Raw genomic sequence first — 18,772 nt, forward strand, 5'->3', positions numbered from 1 at the left:
ATGCAATGTCTAGAAACTTAGAATCTGGTGATTATCCTCGTCTTTGGAAAGATATCCAGTCTTTAAATCCCAAACTAAAAAGCTATCACAGAGAGTATGGGAAGCAGTCGGAGACAAAGCTATTGCAAGTATGTGGGGCGATCACTTCAACAATATCCTGAATTGCATAAATGATCAAGATTCCCGAAGGGATGTAGATAACCTCCTTACTGACAACATTCAATTTCATTTTGCAGACCGTTTTACGCCAGGTAACATCAGCGATGCCATAAACAGCCTACCTAATAATAAATCGCCCGGCTGTGATGGTCTTCCTGCAGAGGCCTTCAAACTCTGCCATCCGATAATTTACATTTTGCTAGCTGCCCTATTCAATGCGTGCATATTCACCGGTTTCTTCCAGACCCTCCCTACTCTTAGTTCATTTGATACCATTAATCAAAAACAAGCTAAAGGATGCAGCTGACCCTGGCAACTACCGGCCGATTGCAATCACAACGATCGCATCGAAGATACTTGAGTCTGTTCTTCTAGTGAGACTTCTCCCCTTTCTACACACCACTGACAACCAGTTCGGGTTTAAAGCAAACCACTCAACCGACACCTGCATCTACATACTGAAAGAATTGCTGAACTACTACCTATCATCAGCCTCTCCTGTTTTTCCTTTGTTTTTGTAGAGGTTTGAGAAAAGCATTTGACAGAGTAAACTACCTGAAGCTCTTCCTGAAACTGCATAAAAGGGGCACACCCCTATATCTAATTGGCATTTTACATTGCTGGTTCTCCACACAGCAATTCTGTGTCAAATGGGGAAACGTATTATCTTACACCTTCGGCTCCCTAAACGGGCTTCGGCAAGGGGGCATTCTCTCTCCATACCTGTTTAATACGTACACAGATGCCTTGAATGTCAAACTGAACTCGCTCCCAATCGAATGCACTGTCAATGAAACAACTATAAACAACCTCTGTTACGCCGACGATATGGTTCTGATTTCCCCATCAGTGCAAGGTCTCCAACGACTCATCGACACTTGCCGCCAATATGCAGAGGAATTTGATATAATCTACAACGAAACCAAGACCCAGTGCATGTCGCTGCTCCCGAGATCGCTTAAGCATATTGCAGAACCTCAAATTTTTTCCTCGGAAACCATAGGCTGGAATTTGTGCACGAATTTCCGTACTTGGGTCACATTATCACCGACGACCTAAAAGATACGGCAGACATTGAACAGAGGCGTCGTAAACTATGTGCAGCGGGCAACATGATTGCAAGGAGGTTTGCCTTCTGTCACCGAGACGTGAAACTGCTGCTCTTCCGCTCGTACTGCTACAGTATCTATGGGTGTTCCCTCTGGACGAACTATACCCGAGAGACGATGCGACGCATCACCGTTGTGCACAATGACATTCTGAGGCGCCTCACAAACACTCCCCGCTACCACTCCGCCACACAGATGTTCATAGAAAACCACCTGGACAATTTAAAAATCATTGTTAGGCGAACAATGTCCAGTCCTGGTAACCCGAGTGGAGAAACAGCAGCAACTCGCTCATACAAAGCATCCTAAGGAGTGAAAGCAAGAATGAAAATCAAAATTGTGGGAAAGATGGGAAAATGAGGCCTTTGTCCCCTAAAGGACTTAATCTCTGTATTGGCAAGATGTCATCTGCAGTTTTTGGCATTATTACATTTATTGCTGATATTTTAATTTTCATTATTACTGTGATTACTATCAAGTTAAAGTTTTATTTACATTTAATTTATGTATTAAGCCCTCTGGACCTGACTACTGTAACCACCTAAGGTCTCTAGTTGAAATTTGAGTTATATAATATATGCACCATCTGTTATTACTCTCAATGCATATTTTTTTTTTCTCACCAATATTATTACTGTTATTACCAGTATGATGATTACTAGCTTTATGCTACCTCAGCTACCTTGTGGATAAGTGCCGATTATTCATTTTCTTTTTCTATTTTATCATGTCACATGTATCTAGATTGTGTTTTCTACTGTCTGTATTTTGTATAATCAATGTATATGTCCCCGAGCCGAAATAAAGCATATTATTATTATTATTATTATTATTATTATAATAGGACTGAGTTTGTTTACGTGAAGTAGTCTTTAATTAATAATTTCCTTGATGTTTTCTTCGTGGATTATTTTGTCTTGTGTCATTAGCTTTTTGTACTCACTTTCATGTGATAGCATATTTCAGCATTTTTCAAGAGTTTACATAGCAAGTGATCTACTGGTCACTATAGAAGGACAATATAATATCGTAAATGTAATAAATGTTCGTTTTCTGACGTCAATAGAGAAATGTGATCTCTACGAAACTGTAAAATGTCTATTAGTTTGCAAATCAAGATCCATTTTCTTTCTGTTCCCTAAGACATCATTTCATTATTTCAACACAGACAGGAGAGAGGTATTCAGACATGACTCTTTTCACTTTGCAGATTGTAAACCAACTGATGCATGCACTCGTAACGGCGGCTATTGCATCGAAAACAGGAAGAAAGGAGACTGCGGTGGACTCCTCTTTCCAAATGAATGTAAAACGCCCTTATGTTCCTGCTGTGTAAAAGGTAAGAAGAAGAAGAAGAAGTGCTCTAAAAACAAGTAGTTCACGAAGTAGTCTTACCGTTTTCTCGAGCAATTAATTGATTTTGCGGTTTCACCTACCCCTTACGAGTTCGGGGGAGCTTTCTTAACTTCGCTGCTAAACATTCCCTTAAATAGCCATTGCTATTCTGTCCTTCAGGGCGACTGTGATTTCGACTCATTGACCCAAAGGTTGTATTCATTTAAAAAGAACTGTGTCACCAATGAATAAAAGGGCAGTTATATGGCACAGTATAAATAGTATTATTCAAGAAATAGGTAACTTATAGAAAAAGAACATTAACTATGAATACATCTATAAGAAATTTCCTAGCTAGAATTTTGTATGCATTCAAGCTCGTCTTTAAAAGCTAATGTCTTGTAGCATTTCCTTATTATGTTCTTTTCAAAAAAACACATGACTTCCAGATTTCCATTCTAGACTTTAAATTTTCTAAACAGTCCTAAACTTTGATGCCAAATATACGTATAAGATATTTTACATCGTATTTTCGAAATGTTTGGCATAAAAAATTTTAAGCAACATTTTCCAGACTTCTTTACAGTGTAATCTGTTTTGAATTTCCTCATGGGGCTCATGTCCTTTAATGGTATATGAAATGCAAGATTAATCCGAATTAATTACCCAAGGAATCTAATGCTAGATACTGACTCAAAAAACCATTCACCATAGTACATTTTATAGTTACATCCTTTTCTCTTGGTTATAAAGAATCTGAAAACAAATGATTTCGTGAAAAAATCTGGACTCATTATCTCCTCCACAAGTTAGGATATCGTGCAACAGCTATCCTGAGAGATACGAAATCTCTTTATGGCCCATGTTCGTGATCGATCGTTTCGAGATTTCTGGTAGATGAGTAATTCCATTTTTTTTTTTTTTTTAGTAACTACAGTGAAACTGGATGAATGCGCAGCAGGGAACGACACTTGTCCCGCCAACTCAGAACGCCAGGATAAAGAAATAGGCTACGAATGCGCTTGCAATGCAGGCTTTGAGCAATGTGGAGGTGAGTATTACCGAACATTTTACATATTCTTACCTTTATGGTTTATTTGATGTCGTTGGTGTTCAAGTTATGACAGTCCTTTTAGATTTCCTTCGGGTAACATTTTCGTCAGAGGTTCCTCGCTGATTCTCCAAAGCCTCATATCAAAATGTTATTGTGAAGACTCGCTCCACAATCACGTAATAAGGTTCCCTTTTGCACTAGTTCCTTCTGTCAAACTGTGATTTTATATGGAAACTAGAACACAATAGCGAGCTTTACAAAACTTCATTTGCGTTTCAAATTGTTGAAAATATGTCAGATGTCTTTATTCATCTTTCCAAGTTGGATGAGAGTAATAAGTACTAGTACATATGAACACCACCAACACAATCATGGTTTATATTTTCTTCGTTTCACCAAATACAAATGAATGTGACAGTAATCCCTGTGGGCCAAACTCCCAGTGCCAAAATACACATGGAAGTTTGAGTGTGTCTGCAACGCTGGGTACGAATCAGTCAACGGAGCTTGTGCTGGTAAATATCTCTTTCATGTAAACTTCTCATTGGGATCCTATATGCTAGTAAAGTGGTCAGGGACGTGGTATGCCACTCGGATATCATGGGTTCGCGTCCCCCCCGGGCGATAAAAATAAAATCTCTGGCTCTGTATCATGATCAGTTACTACTGCAGTGTGGGGTCTGCGGTGGGAGGTTGAAACCAACATATTCTTTGGAAGCTTGAATTTCGATTCAGTGGTCCCTTTGGTAGTGCTGTGTGAAATTCTCACAATGTTAAAGGAGTAAGCTCTATTTCACTCAAACTTTCTGTACCAAAATTATGGCATTCATGGGGCATGCCTACCATCACCTGCAACAACAGTTGATCATGTTTATCTCAGGAGATCTTATCATTAGTGCTCCTTCTCACTTAGCATGAAGAATTATGCAGGACTGTTCAGTCCGGATTGATTCACATAGGGGGTTAGTGTCATCAGTGCACCTCACGTCGTATATGGTAGGCATTGCTTAAGGGTCTTTGCAGAGTCACTTCGGCCCCTAGCTGTAACCCTTTTCATTCCTTTTATTCTACATTCTATTCCATTCCCTAATTCGGACGAAAGGTGTTTATTCATTAGGTACTTTATAAATGGCTACTGGTTCTCTATTTGAATAAAAGCCACAAGTTAAGTTCTATCTAAAAAAAGCAAACAAACAAAAGATAAATAAATAAAAGTATTTAACCACTGCTCACTTATTCTCTTACATAACTAACCATTGTCTTTTCACCAGATCTCAATGAATGTGAATCGACTCCTTGTGGTCCCAACGGCGTCTGCTCCAACAGCCCTGGAAGTTTCAGCTGCAACTGCAGTACAGGATACGCTTTCAGTGGGGGATCTTGTGTGGGTAAGTCCGGAGCCTTATCAAGTCTGTGATTGTTCTGCTAAAGGTAAGAAGTTCGGTAATCCTATTATTCAGAGGTCCAAATTCACTGCTCCCTTGCGTGGATCTGTTTAGGTTTTCCTGCCTATTTTCAGTTTCTTCTTTCGACAGAGATGCACACACAAGTATATTTGCTGAAAAATGGGCAGTTTTATGTGCTTACAGAAGCAGAGATTGTAATGAAAAACAAAGGGAATAAAGCTCTAAACCTCACGAAAATAGTGTAGTGTGGCCGCAAGTGTGTTTGTGGAGTGAGCCCTTAGGAACCACGTTGGAACCTGGCATATAGGATCTTGCTCTTCAACAGCCACTTTTTGATCAATCTGAAAACATGAGCAGTTTATCTGCTTACAGAAGCAGAGATTTACGATTTTCTCAAGATGTTACGGGTCCGTCCGTATCCCCTGACACATGTTTCTGTTTATTTGCGTTCCCTTTTATTCCCCCATATTTTTTTTTAGTCGTTGCTTCGTTAAGCAGATACACTGCTCATTTTTTCATTGTTTTCCTTGATTCAATAAAGATTTTATAAATCTGTGTGCTGATCTTGACTTTACATAATACTGTGAATTTGGACCCCTGAACTGTTGGATGACCGGAATTTCTCAGAAAACGATCCCATGTGCAAAGTAGGTGTCATTATTATCGAAACCATCGCGAGATATGGATTCACTATTTCAGTCCTTTCTGTATCATCTTGATTCAGTCGCACTTCAAAAACAATGAAGAACCATTCATATACAATAGTTATTATTCTCTCTCTCTCTCTCTCTCTCTCTCTCTCTCTCTCTCTCTCTCTCTCTGTGCACGTTTTATTTACATGCCATATCTGCATTTCAGACATCGATGAATGTTTGAGCAATCCATGTCCAAATGTCTCCGTGTGCACGAACACTCCTGGAAGTTACCTGTGTCAGTGCCCTCCTGGTTACAACTTGACCTCAGGAGCTTGTGTTGGTGAGTTGGATACAAGTTACACAACTTTTTTCTCATTGGAGATGAGTCTGATTGCACGTGCTACACTGTGCTGGAACACGGCACTACCCATCATGTCTCCCCTTCCCTCCTGATCCCCTACCTACCTATCCCGGACCCAGCCGGGGAAGACAAACAAAAAAGATCCACTGGAATTATATTATTATAGAATAGATAGGTATATCTTTACAAGTCCATCTCATTTTCCGGACCTTTGTCTCCAATCCTATATCATATACATGCGATTGTGCCTCCGTTTTCGCTCTTACATTTAGACTCCTAGAAGAGTCGAAGAATATATACCTTTTTTCATCTCTTCCCTTTACTTTGCACAACCTAAATCTTAATATAATCAAGAAGAGGAAGGAACTCTCCATAAAATAACCCCTTTTGTCGTAGAGCTGATTCTGTGTACATTCCTTCAAAGAATCACTACAGCTGATTAGTAAGAACCCGTTGCTGAGAATCATGTCTAGGAAATTATTATTATTATTATTATTATTATTATTATTATTATTATTATTATTATTATTATTATTATTATTATTATTATTATTATTATTATTCAGATGATGAACATTATTCATATGGAACAAGCCTACAGGAGCCATTGACTCAATATGCAAGTCTCTAAAGAATACTATGATGTTCATTTGAAGATGTTACTTTGGATAACAGGAAATTAATAAAGAGATCAGGTACTGCGAAAAGAGGCGAAATTAATAAATCAAGAAATAAGTCTGTAAAAATGTAAATAACTTAGCAATATATAAGATGGATTGTTTTAGGATAATTTTGGCTGTGGATACATACACCACCCACCCCACACACACATACATACATATATATATATATATATATATAGATATATATATATATATATATATATATATCTCAATATATATATATACATATATAAGTAATTATAAGTAATTACTCATAAAATGTAAAGTTTATTTGGTGTTCCATGTGCTTAGTTGCGTCAGGGACTGGACACAATAACTACCTTGGAAGAAATATCTCACAATGCCTTTTATCGATATTTTCAGATATCGATGATTGTGCTTCTGCCACTTGCCCTCAGCACAAATTTTGTAGTGATAAACTCCTGGGCTATGATTGTACTTACTACACTTGTGCTGGTGAGTATCCCTTCACTGCATATATATATATATATATAATATATATATATATATATATATAATATATAATTTATATATATATATATATATATAGATATATCTAATAATATATATATATATATATATATGTATATATGTATATATATATATATATATAATATATATATATATATTATATATATGTGTGTGTGTGTGTGTGTGTATGTATGTATTTAGACTGATAATGGGTACAGAATGTCTGAAACGATAATATTAATATTTAATGTGGAATGATTATCTAAGATTTGAATTTGCCAGGGAATACTTTCCTTTTTGCACCTACGTATTGAGAATGTGGTGTATTAAAAAAGAAAGTATCTTCTTTCTCTACATCGATGTTTCAGATAGCTTTCCTCCACCTGGCTTGGTCGAACACATTGTCAACCGACAACTGTTTGTCTCTCAGATTTTCTCTAATTGCATCCATTCACCTTTGCTTCGGTCTCCCTCTTGCTCTCCCACCCCCAGGCACCTTCATCTGCATTACTCTCCTCCCCACATTGATTAAATCTCATCCCTTATTCTCATCCCATGATCATACCACTGTAGTCAGTCTTCTTTCCAGGCTCTTCTTTGATAGTTTTATGACTTTAGTGGTTCCTCTTATTCTTTCATTCTTGATCCTGTCCATTGTTGTCACTCCACACATCCACATGAGCACTTTTTCTCTATTGCACCCAATTTTTCTTGGATTCTCTTTACCAGCCATGTTTCTGCTCCAAACACCAAAGCTGGTCTCACTACTGTCATTTATATACTCTTCCTTTAACCTTCATGTTGATTCTGCTGTCGCACAAGATACATGACATCGTTCTCTAAATTTTCACCCCAGCTTACACTTTGTGTGTTATTTCTACATCCAAATTTCCTTCATCAGTTACTGTTGAACCAAGATATTCAAATGTTTCTACTCTGTTCAACCTTGTCCCGTCCATACTAATCTCAGTCTTGATCTTTATTAAAACTTAGGTATTCAGTCTTCTTTCTATCTATCTATCTATCGAAGTGCCGTGTCTTGGATGTTGGCGGTCATTTGCCTCCACCTCTCTCGGTCTCTAGCCGCTTCTTGTATTAGTTGATTTACAGTGTAATCTCCATCCAAGTTTCCCACCAAGCTGTCCAAGTATTTTACTCTTTGTCTACCTCTCGCTTCCTACCCTCTATCCTTCCAGTAAGCCCCAAATGCTCTATCTTCTCACTTCTTATTATATGTCCAATAAAATTCATTTGGCTCTTCCTTATTTTTCTTACAAGGGCTCTGTGTGTTCCAGTTCATGCTAACACCTCCTCATTTGTCACTCTATCTGTCCAAGATATTCTCAGCATTCTTCTATAAAACCACATCTCGGCTGCTGTATTCAACTTGGCTTTCAATTCCCTGGTGATTGCCCAGCTCGCCGATCCATACATGAGAATGGACCACACATATGTTTTCAGAGCTCTTGTTCTTGTTTGAGTTCCAATTCTGTTATTTTTCATATCCTTCAAAGAGCTTTTAGCTATCAGATTCCTCCTCTCAATATCTTGTTTTGCTCTCGCATCGTGTGTTGGTAGACTGCCTAGGTAAACAAAACTGTTAGCTTGTTTTACACTTATGTTGTTTATCAGTATATTACAGTTTGGTGGATCTTAATTATTTGATGCAACTACAACTTTCGTTTTTCTACATTAATTTTCAGTCCCATTTTTTCACTCTCCCTGTTAACTGTGTCTACTAATGATTGCAGTTTTCAGTTGTGTCCGCAATGATTACTGTATCATCTGCATATCTGATGTTATTAACATTTACTCCTCCGATCTTAATCCCTTCTATATCCTCTATACTTCTCAGACGATCTCTCCATATATTGCAGACAGATCTGGTGATAATACACATCCTTGGCGAACTCCTCTCTTTATTTCCACCCATTCTGTTAAGTGTTGTCAATGCTAATTGACAACAGTATAAGCTGGTTATGAGTCGGATGTCCTTGCTATCTACGTTTATTCTTTGTAGTACTTGTATCAACTCAGTGTGCCTCACTCTATCAAATGCTTCTTTCTACTGATCTTTAATCCTCTGTCTTCCAGTAACTTCCTCCACTGCTCTGTTGGTGGTGCATAACATGATGTCTTCAGCAAAGAACATCCACTAGGGGGATTGATCTCTTATTCCTTGAGATAGCACATCCATAATCAGGTCAAAAAGATATGGACTTGAAGCAGATCCCTGATTTTAACCACTCTTATTAGTATCCATTCATTTAAACCAACACTGCTTCTAACCTGCATTTTTACTCCTTCATACATATATTGGAACAGCCTCACATACTCCTCCAGTGTTCCCTTTACTCACGTACACCTCCAGACCTCTTGGCGTGGGACTCTATCATAAGCCTTTTCCAGGTCTTTGAATACTATGTGCAGCACTCTCTGCCTTTCCCTTTGTTTTTCCATCACCTGTCGCATGGCAAACATTGCACCTGTCGTTCCCCTTCCTGTATACACATCTTTAAATAATGTACTCTTCATTTCGGGCAGCTTGTTACTAAAAATGCTAAAATGAATGTACATTGAACATTTTGCATAAAGCATGTTTGTACATTTGTATCAGTTCCTCACATGTGAAGAAATATCGTCAGTATGATAATTGCACCAAATTTTCAGAGCGATGCCAATATGGCGCAATTTTCATAGAGGAATTTGGAAGTTGTTTTAAGCTCATTATTGGAGAGATGACCTTCGAGGACGCAATGCCACGTTGTAAGCAGGACTTCGTTACCATACATAATGTGAAAAGTGATGAAGATTTTCCAATATTGGCTTCATATTTCCTGGCTGGCATTTCAGGTAAGTAGTTTACAGTTGATTGGTAGAAAATGATGGAACATGCCTAGATATATCAAAGATTAATGAGAGTAGCTGTTTCAAATACATAGGAGCAATGAGACCCTATCAAGCTTCTCTTGCATTGGAATTGAGTAAAAGACTAAGAATGGTTGATCAAAGAATGCGTAGAATGAAAAAGAAAGCTTGAAAAATAAATAGATTTAATCTGCAGAATATAACTTTAACTAGAGTGTTTGAACTCAGATAGCAGGATAAAGTTAGAAATGATAGCGAATGGAAATTTCATAAGTAGATGAGACAAAGGTGAGAGGGAGATGGAGGTGACCAACAAATGTCCTTTGTACAAATCCCGGCAGAATAGTATGAGCATCAGAAGAGTTAGAATACCCAGACTGGTCTGGATGAGAATTGGCAGACCTAAGTCTTTTGTCAAAGATCAAGGGATGTTCAAAGTTTTCATGAGGCATTTGGGGTCATGAATCGTGGACGAGTGTTTGAATATAGATCTTATCCTCGTTCAACCTGTCACTATGTTACCTTTGGAGTCGTACCTAATCAGTTTTAATATTATGGCAATATGAACATTTAGACTATGCTAAAGTTGTCAATATTATGATACATCTGATAAAAACCGACTGCTACTTGATAAAAATAAAAAGACTTTTTATGATTCCGTATGCAACACAGAACCAACAATATTTTCTCAAATTGAGCCATACGGAAGAGAAAGCAGAAAGCTAGTTAGTGTAAAATACTAAGCCTCTGAGAGTCATGAATTTCAATAATAAAGCATCTCCGACCACTAAACACTACCTATTTAAAAATTTGAGATAGTACAACTAAATGTAATGCCACAGAACTAAAAGTACAAAGGCCCTCCAATATTATCTTACATCTCATCGCTTTTGTATCACTAAATGAAAGAAATATGATACAAAATAGCCATGAAATATCGTAAAATAAACACAACCTAAATACTCACCAACATTTCCAGATTATTCAGAATGCTGACAACTCAGCACTTGAATCCACAACAGATTTCTGAAAAGAAATGACCATTCTAAGGATAATTTGTTCATTTTGGGAAACAATTAAGACTGTTTTATACAAACAATCAAAACCTCTGAAGTGGACAAAATTGAGTGATCTCAGGTGAATGGACTTATAGTTTGGAGGGTTAGGTCTTTCCATGAGGCTCACTAGCTAGTGCCCTGCGTCTGTGAGAGCGAGATGAGGAAAGGAAGGGCACAAAGAAGTAGAGTACAGGTTACTGGGATCCTGGGGAATAGCTCTGGAAGGCCTCTGGATCAACGATCTCCAAGTGTTCAAGGTTATTAATCGCCAAGGCCTTGGGGTCATCGTTTGCATGGGTTCAGGGTCAGCGACTACAGTCTCTTGCTCTACGTCATTATTCTTTGAGAGATGGGACGTCTTAGTATCGCGAGGTTCCATTGATCAAGAAACCTTTCAGAGCTCCAGAAACCTTTGGTTTTCCTTATCCATCTGCGTTGTAGCCTTGCCTCTAAGCCACTTCGTGGATTTGTCATTAGTAGAACTATTTCATACGACATTCTGAAGCGCATCCTCCCATTTCGGAATATTTCAGCAGGTAACTGAGTTGGGGTTATATATTTAGGTATGTTTAATTAGAATAAATTTTGGATCGATGGTAGCAACATTTACAGATACAAATAGAATATAGTTGACCAAAGAAACGTGCTCAGTGCTTGGAATATGGGTGAACCGACTATAATATTCTTTTTTAAATGTTCTAGGAGGTTGTTCAGTTGTATTTTTACCAATTTGTTTGTACTTCTTATTTAATAACAATGTACTTTGATAACCATAGTAGTAGTAGTGTTAGTAGTTTGCGTTTTTGATAAAAATAGCTTATAATTGGGCAATATGACAAGGTAAAAGGTGATAAGGTAATTAACTTGCTTACTAGGAATTATTTATAATTAAGATTTCAGCTCCAATGGCAATCATGTTCATTGATACTTTTACAAAGCTAGTAGATTATATAAAAGTTATTATTATAATATTTATTATTATATTATTATTATTATTATTAATTATTATTATTATTATTGTACGTTAGGAAGCAGACCCTCTCTCAAGCATACTTTATTAAAAGTAATGGCCTGTTTAAGTAGCAAGGAAAAAGCTGCTATTCGCAGAATACAGAAGAATCTCTATAAGCGTAACGCTGCTGAAGTAACCATTACTTTTAATAAGGTATTATTATTATCATTATTATTATTATTATTATTATTATTATTATTATTATTATTATTATTATTATTATTATTATTTTTTTTTTTTTTTTTTTTTTTTTTTTTTTGTTTTTTTTTTGCTATATCATAGTCCTCTAATTCGACTGGGTGGTATTTATAGCGTGGGGTTCCGGGTTGCATCCTGCCTCCTTAGGAGTCCATCACTTTTCTTACTATGTGTGCCGTTTCTAGGATCACACTCTTCTGCATGAGTCCTGAAGCTACTTTTCAGCCTCTAGTTTTTTCTAGATTCCTTTTCAGGGATCTTGGGATCGTGCCTAGTGCTCCTATGATTATAGGTACGATTTCCACTGGCATATCCCATATCCTTCTTATTTCTATTTTCAGATCTTGATACTTATCCATTTTTTCCCTCTCTTTCTCTTCAACTCTGGTGTCCCATGGTATTGCGACATCAATGAGTGATACTTTCTTCTTGACTTTGTCAATCAACGTCACGTCTGGTCTGTTTGCACGTATCACCCTATCCGTTCTGATACCATAGTCCCAGAGGATCTTTACCTGATCGTTTTCTATCACTCCTTCAGGTTGGTGCTCGTACCACTTATTACTGCAAGGTAGCTGATATTTCTTGCACAGGCTCCAGTGGAGGGCTTTTGCCACTGAATCATGCCTCTTTTTGTACTGGTTCTGTGCAAGTGCCGGGCATTCACTTGCTATGTGGTTTATGGTTTCATTTTTCATATTGCACTTCCTACATATGGGAGAGATGTTATTTCGGTCTATCGTTCTTTGAACATATCTGGTTCTTAGGGCCTGATCTTGTGCCGCTGTTATCATTCCTTCAGTTTCCTTCTTTAGCTCTCCCCTCTGTAGCCATTGCCAATTGTCATCGCTGGCTAGTTCTTTAGTCTGTCTCATGTATTGTCCGTGCATTAGTTTGTTGTGCCAGTCCTCTGTTCTGTCTGTCTTTCTCCTGTCTCTGTATATTTGTGGGTCTTCGTCTACTTTTATTAGTCCTTCTTCCCATGCACTCTTGAGCCACTCGTCCTCACTGGTTTTCAGATAATGCCCCAGTGCTCTGTTTTCGATGTTGACGCAGTCCTCTATACTTAGTAGTCCTCTCCCTCCTTCCTTTCGTGTTATGTATAGTCTGTCCGTATTTGCTCTTGGGTGTAGTGCTTTGTGTATTGTCATATGTTTCCTGGTTTTCTGATCTATGCTGCGGAGTTCTGCCTTCGTCCATTCCACTATTCCTGCGCTGTATCTGATTACTGGCACTGCCCATGTGTTTATAGCTTTTATCATATTTCCGGCGTTGAGTTTTGACTTGAGTATCGCCTTGAGTCTCTGCATATATTCTTTCCTGATCGTGTCCTTCATCTCTTGGTGTTTTATATCCCCTCCTTCCATTATTCCCAGGTATTTGTATCCTGTCTCATCTATGTGTTTGATGTTGCTCCCATCTGGTAGCTTTATCCCTTCAGTTCTCGTTACTTTGCCTTTTTGTATGTTGACTAAGGCGCATTTTTCTATTCCAAACTCCATCCTGATGTCCCCAGATACAATCCTTACAGTCTGGATTAGGGTATCTATTTCCTTGATGCTCTTACCATACAGCTTGATGTCGTCCATGAACATCAGATGGTTGATTCTGTTGCCTCTTTTCTTGAGTTGGTACCCGGCATCCATCTTCTGTAGTACTTTTGTCATGGGAATCATGGCTACTACGAAGAGTAGTGGGGACAGTGAGTCGCCCTGGAAGATCCCTCTCCTGATATTAACCTCTACTAGTCTTATTCCAGAGGTTGTAAGTATTGTATTCAGTTGCGCATTGTATTTTTGAGGAAGCTGATGGTATTTTCCTCTGCCCCATATATTTTCAGGCATTCTATTAGCCATGTGTGTGGTATCATGTCGAAGGCTTTCTTATAGTCTATCCATGTCATGCTTAGGTTGGTTTTCCTTCTCCTACTGTTCTTCATTACCATTTTGTCTATCAGGAGCTGGTCTTTTGTGCCCCTACACTTCCTTCTGCAGCCTTTCTGTTGGTGGGGGATGGTGTTTGTCTCCCCTAGGTAGTTGTATAGCCTTTCACTGATGATACCTGTTAGTAACTTCCACATTATTGGTAGGCAGGTGATAGGCCTGTAGTTACTGGCTATATTTCCCTTACTCTTGTCTTTTTGTACTAAGGATGTTCTTCCTGTGGTCATCCATTTGGGTGCTTGGTGATTTGAGATACAATGCTGGAGTTGTTCTGCTATTCGTGGGTGTGAGCCTTGAAGTTTTTGAGCCAGTATCCATGGACTTCATCGGGACCTGGGGCTTTCCAGTTTGGCATTTTCTTTAGTTGGTGTCTGACTGTGTCTGTCGTGATCTCTGTGAATCTTTGTTTTATTCTCCCTGTTTCTTCTTCCTTGACTTCCTGGAGCCATGTTGCATGTTTGTTGTGTGATACCGGATTGCTCCATATGTTTTCCCAGAGTCTCTTACTTGGTTCGGCTTCAGGAATTTCTGGGTGGTTGTCTTCCCCTCTTAGTTGGCTGTATAGTCTTTTCTGGTTGGTTCCGAATAGTTTGTTCTGTTGTTATCCCTTATTCCTGTTCATGTACCGTTGGATCCTATGTGCTTTGGCCTTAAGCCTCTGTTTTACATCTTCTATTGTGTTGTTTAGTCCCCTCTCTTGTACTTTGTATTTCTCGTTGAGTTCCTCCCTTGTTTTCTTGCTTCTTAGCCTTTTTTCTGCCATCTCTTTCAGTTTACTCAAGTCAGATCTCATCACCATGATTTGCTTTTCCAGGCGCCTTTTCCAAGGAGGTTGCTGTTTTGGTTTCTGTTGGGTTGGTTGTGCTGGTGGTTTTGGTGTTCGAATCCCCATCAGTTCTGCTACTAATCTTGCTCCTGCATATGTCAAGTTATTTGTTTCTGTGATACTGGTGGTGTGTATTATGCCCATTATTTCATTGACCTCACTTGTTTTCTCCCTTAATTTCTTGGTGTTGTAGGCTTTTATTATTATTATTATTATTATTATTATTATTATTATTATTATTATTATTATATTATTATTAATTATTATACTTTATTATTATTATTATTATTATATTGTCTTGATATTCAAGTTACCAAAGATTATGGTGTTCATTTGAAAGAAGATACAGATGACAACAGAAAATAGAGATAGAAGTGATCAGTTATTAGAAAGGAAAAAAGATGAATTAATAAAAAAGTAGATAAAATAGAAATTATTTAGTAAAATCCAAGGTAAATTGTTTTAGGGCTGTAATGTACTGTATCTTCGCTTGAACCTTTGAGCCTTATAATTTAGAAGCAAACTGAGAAAAGCCATGAACGAAATAAACCTTAATCTGTTAGGTAATATAGAAAACATCCATGTAATTGTTAACCTCGTGCCATTATTATGAAAGCGCTTCTCTAATCGACTAGCTATGTAAAATTATCCATGACCTTGATTGCAACTGGGACCTCAAACCTTTCAGTTGAAATAAAAAAGCAATAGAACTCATACATGAACTAAAGAAACACATTCCAAGCCTGTAATTCTCAACAGTGGGGTTACTTAGCCTATTAGGTCATGACCTGTCTTATGGAAAGGGTTTTTTTCAGATATGGCCTGGGTTGGACGTGCCGCAGCCTACAATGACTCTATCACGGGTACCTGCCTTGGTATGACCTCGACCAGTAACCCACCTAGGGCTAAGAGTCTGCAATGTGATTCCAAGCTCAGATATGCTGTTTGTGTTGCAAAGAAATACTATTAGTTTGAGCAATTGCCAAGATGTTACAAAGTTGTAAAACAAATTATTTTCTGCAAAAAAAAATATTTGACCAATCTTCAAGGTTATTTTGAAATTGTAAACAATTTATCTGCAAGGGACATTTAGATTTGAGCAATCTCCAACTTGTATTCAAAGTTGAAGAAATAAAGTTTTATCATCAAGGGACTTTTAGATTTGACCAACCAATCTTCAAGGTGTTTTTAAAGTTGTATAAATAAAATTTGATCTGAAATTCCTATTATTATTGTTGTTATGGCTGTCCATCACAATCATCCTATTCAACAGTATGATTTTTATAGTATGGGGTTCTGGGTTTCCTGCCTCCTTAGGAGTCCATCACTTTTCTTAATTTGTTTTAGCATCTAGTTGGATATCCCATATCCTTCTTATTTCTATTTTCAAGTTGATACTATCAGTATTTACTATTTCTTTCTCATCTACTCGTGTCCCATGGTATTACGACATCGACGAGTGATACTTTCTTTATGACTTTGTCAATCAACATCATGTCTGGTCTACTGGCACCTATCACCCTATCTGTTCTGATACCATAGTCCCAGAGGATCATTGCCAGATTGTTTTCTATCTCTCCCCCCAAGTTGGTACTTCTAACCACTTATCAGTCCAAAGTAGCCGATGTTTCTTGCCCAGGCTCCAGTGGAGGGCTTTTGCTACTGAATCACTGACTCTTTTTATACTGATTCTGTGCAAGTGCTGGACATTAACTTGCTATGTGGTTTATGGTCTCGTTTTTCATGTTGCACTTCCTGCATATGGGTGAGATGTTATTTCCATCTATCGTTCTTTGAACATACCTGGTACTTAGGGCCTGATTTTGTGCCGCTGCTAAGTTAGCAATCCTTCTGTTTCCTTCTTGAGTTCTCCTCTTTGTGTATGCTGACCAAGGCCTATTTTTCTATTCCAAATTCCATTTTGATGTCCTCATATACAATCCTTTCAGTTTGGATTAGGGTAGCTATTTCCCTGTTGCGCTTACCATACATCTAGATGTCGTCCATGACGGTTAATTCTGTTGCCTCCTTTCTTGAGTTGGTACCCAGAATCCAGCTTCTGCTGTACATTTTTCATGGAAATCCTGGCTACTACAAAGAGTAGTGGGGACACCGAGTAGCTCTGAAGACCCCTCTCCTGTTGTTAACCTCTGCTAGACTTATTCCAAAGCTAATAAGTATTGTATTCCAGTTGTGCATTATTGTTTATGAGGCTGATAGTTTATGGTCTCGTTTTTCATATTGCACTTCCTGCATATGGGCGAGATGTTATTTCCACCTATCAATCTTTATGAAAAGTAATTAGTAATAAATGGTAGTTCGTGCACATTTTAGAACGTAAAGAAAACATATGGTAGTACACTATTCCATTCATAAGTATCAGAGAGTAAGAAAGAGAGGAGTGGGCGGGGCTTCTTTCCTAATTCTTTGGCTAAGCCAACGACAGTTGTTCGTATATTTACAACTAATACTGAGGAAATTGAAAATTTTCTAAGTAAAGTGTCTTAATTATTAATTCAGGGTACTTGATTATATTGCCATATATTAGCGGAAGGTGTAAAACATGTTGTGCCAAATTTTGAGGAAGATACAGTTGATATTTAAAAAGATATTTAAGGAAACCCATGCATCGCAGGGCTTGAAATGGTCAGTAGTTCCTTCCATAATATCGATGTTACAATCTTTCCCTAGATGGCCTTCTTGTCCGTATCTGTTGTAATGGGAAAAATATTCCTTTAATTATTAGTGATTTATTGAGGAATTGATTCATCATCCTCCTCTAATGTCTTTACACTGCTGTTGTAAAAGTAATTGGAACTGTGAAACGTTTTTGTTTTTGTTGTGGACTCGAGTGCGTGGCAGTGTAGCCAGTCCCTTGTTTTGTTTTTTTTCTTGCGCTTTGAGTATGGGAACGCTGCCCTGAATCTTTCGTCTGTAATTTTGTAACACTAGCAACACATGTAAGAATCACGAATGCTCTCGTGTTAGGACGTCAACCGGTCCGCTCTTCATTTTGGCTATTTTACCAAATTAATAATGCAAATTATTATCTATCCCTTGCAAGGGATCTAGTCCAGGGATCTAGTCCAGGAGTTCCGAAGACTAGGTAATTAACCAAGTCCAGGAGACTAGGCCTGGGAGAAATTTGGCATGATGTACTGAGCAATAAAGAAACAAGCTAGGTACCAGGAATTTTCTTCAATACCCCTAAAATGGAAATCAGCACTTCAATTGCCTCCCAGTGGAAGGACAGGCCTACCTTAATTCCCAGGCAGCGTAAACGTCAGTCTTCATACCCACCGTGTCATCTATGACACAGTACCATTCTCCGACCCGTGTCTCCAGGCGAGAAGACTGACAACAGTGCATATGTATATGTATACTAATAGTAGTATTATTCTCGCGTATCGTAATGTCATCGTGGGAGAAAAATTCCGCCAGCGACACTGTAACAGGTTCTTTTCTGCCCATTATATAATATACTTAAGTTAAAACCAGGCACGCTTATCAATGAAGGAATTTTATCTCTAATCTTCATCTTTATTGTCCGTATCCCATTCAGTAGGCCTCTCAGGGGGCCCATACTGAATCTGTTGCTTCATATTGAATCCACTCTTCCATATCTGCTCATAATGTTTATTATCAATTCATCAG

At 38.0% G+C, this 18,772-nt stretch overlaps 1 protein-coding gene across 1 annotated transcript; it reads left to right on the forward strand.

Moving 5' to 3' along the window:
- The first annotated feature begins 4,028 nt into the window (after positions 1–4,028).
- LOC135221366 (adhesion G protein-coupled receptor E1-like) lies at positions 4,029–16,197 on the forward strand. Its single transcript, XM_064259165.1, has 6 exons — positions 4,029–4,143; positions 4,929–5,045; positions 5,922–6,038; positions 7,106–7,198; positions 9,884–10,066; positions 15,934–16,197. Exons 1-6 carry the CDS (start codon positions 4,029–4,031, stop codon positions 16,086–16,088), a joined length of 780 nt encoding a protein of 259 aa, XP_064115235.1. The 3' UTR covers positions 16,089–16,197.
- Positions 16,198–18,772: the final 2,575 nt, after the last annotated feature.

This window comes from Macrobrachium nipponense, chromosome 2, assembly GCF_015104395.2.
Source record: "Macrobrachium nipponense isolate FS-2020 chromosome 2, ASM1510439v2, whole genome shotgun sequence".
Classification (NCBI taxonomy): Eukaryota; Metazoa; Arthropoda; class Malacostraca; order Decapoda; family Palaemonidae; genus Macrobrachium; species Macrobrachium nipponense.

Coding starts and splice junctions, on each gene's coding strand:
- LOC135221366 (XM_064259165.1), top strand. CDS start 4,029: ATGGTTTATATTTTCTTCGTTTCACCAAATACAAATGAATGTGACAGT. Junction 4,144..4,928: donor GAGTGTGTCTGCAACGCTGG/GTACGAATCAGT, acceptor TCTTTTCACCAG/ATCTCAATGAATGTGAATCG. Junction 10,067..15,933: donor TTTCCTGGCTGGCATTTCAG/GTAAGTAGTTTA, acceptor GGTTTTTTTCAG/ATATGGCCTGGGTTGGACGT.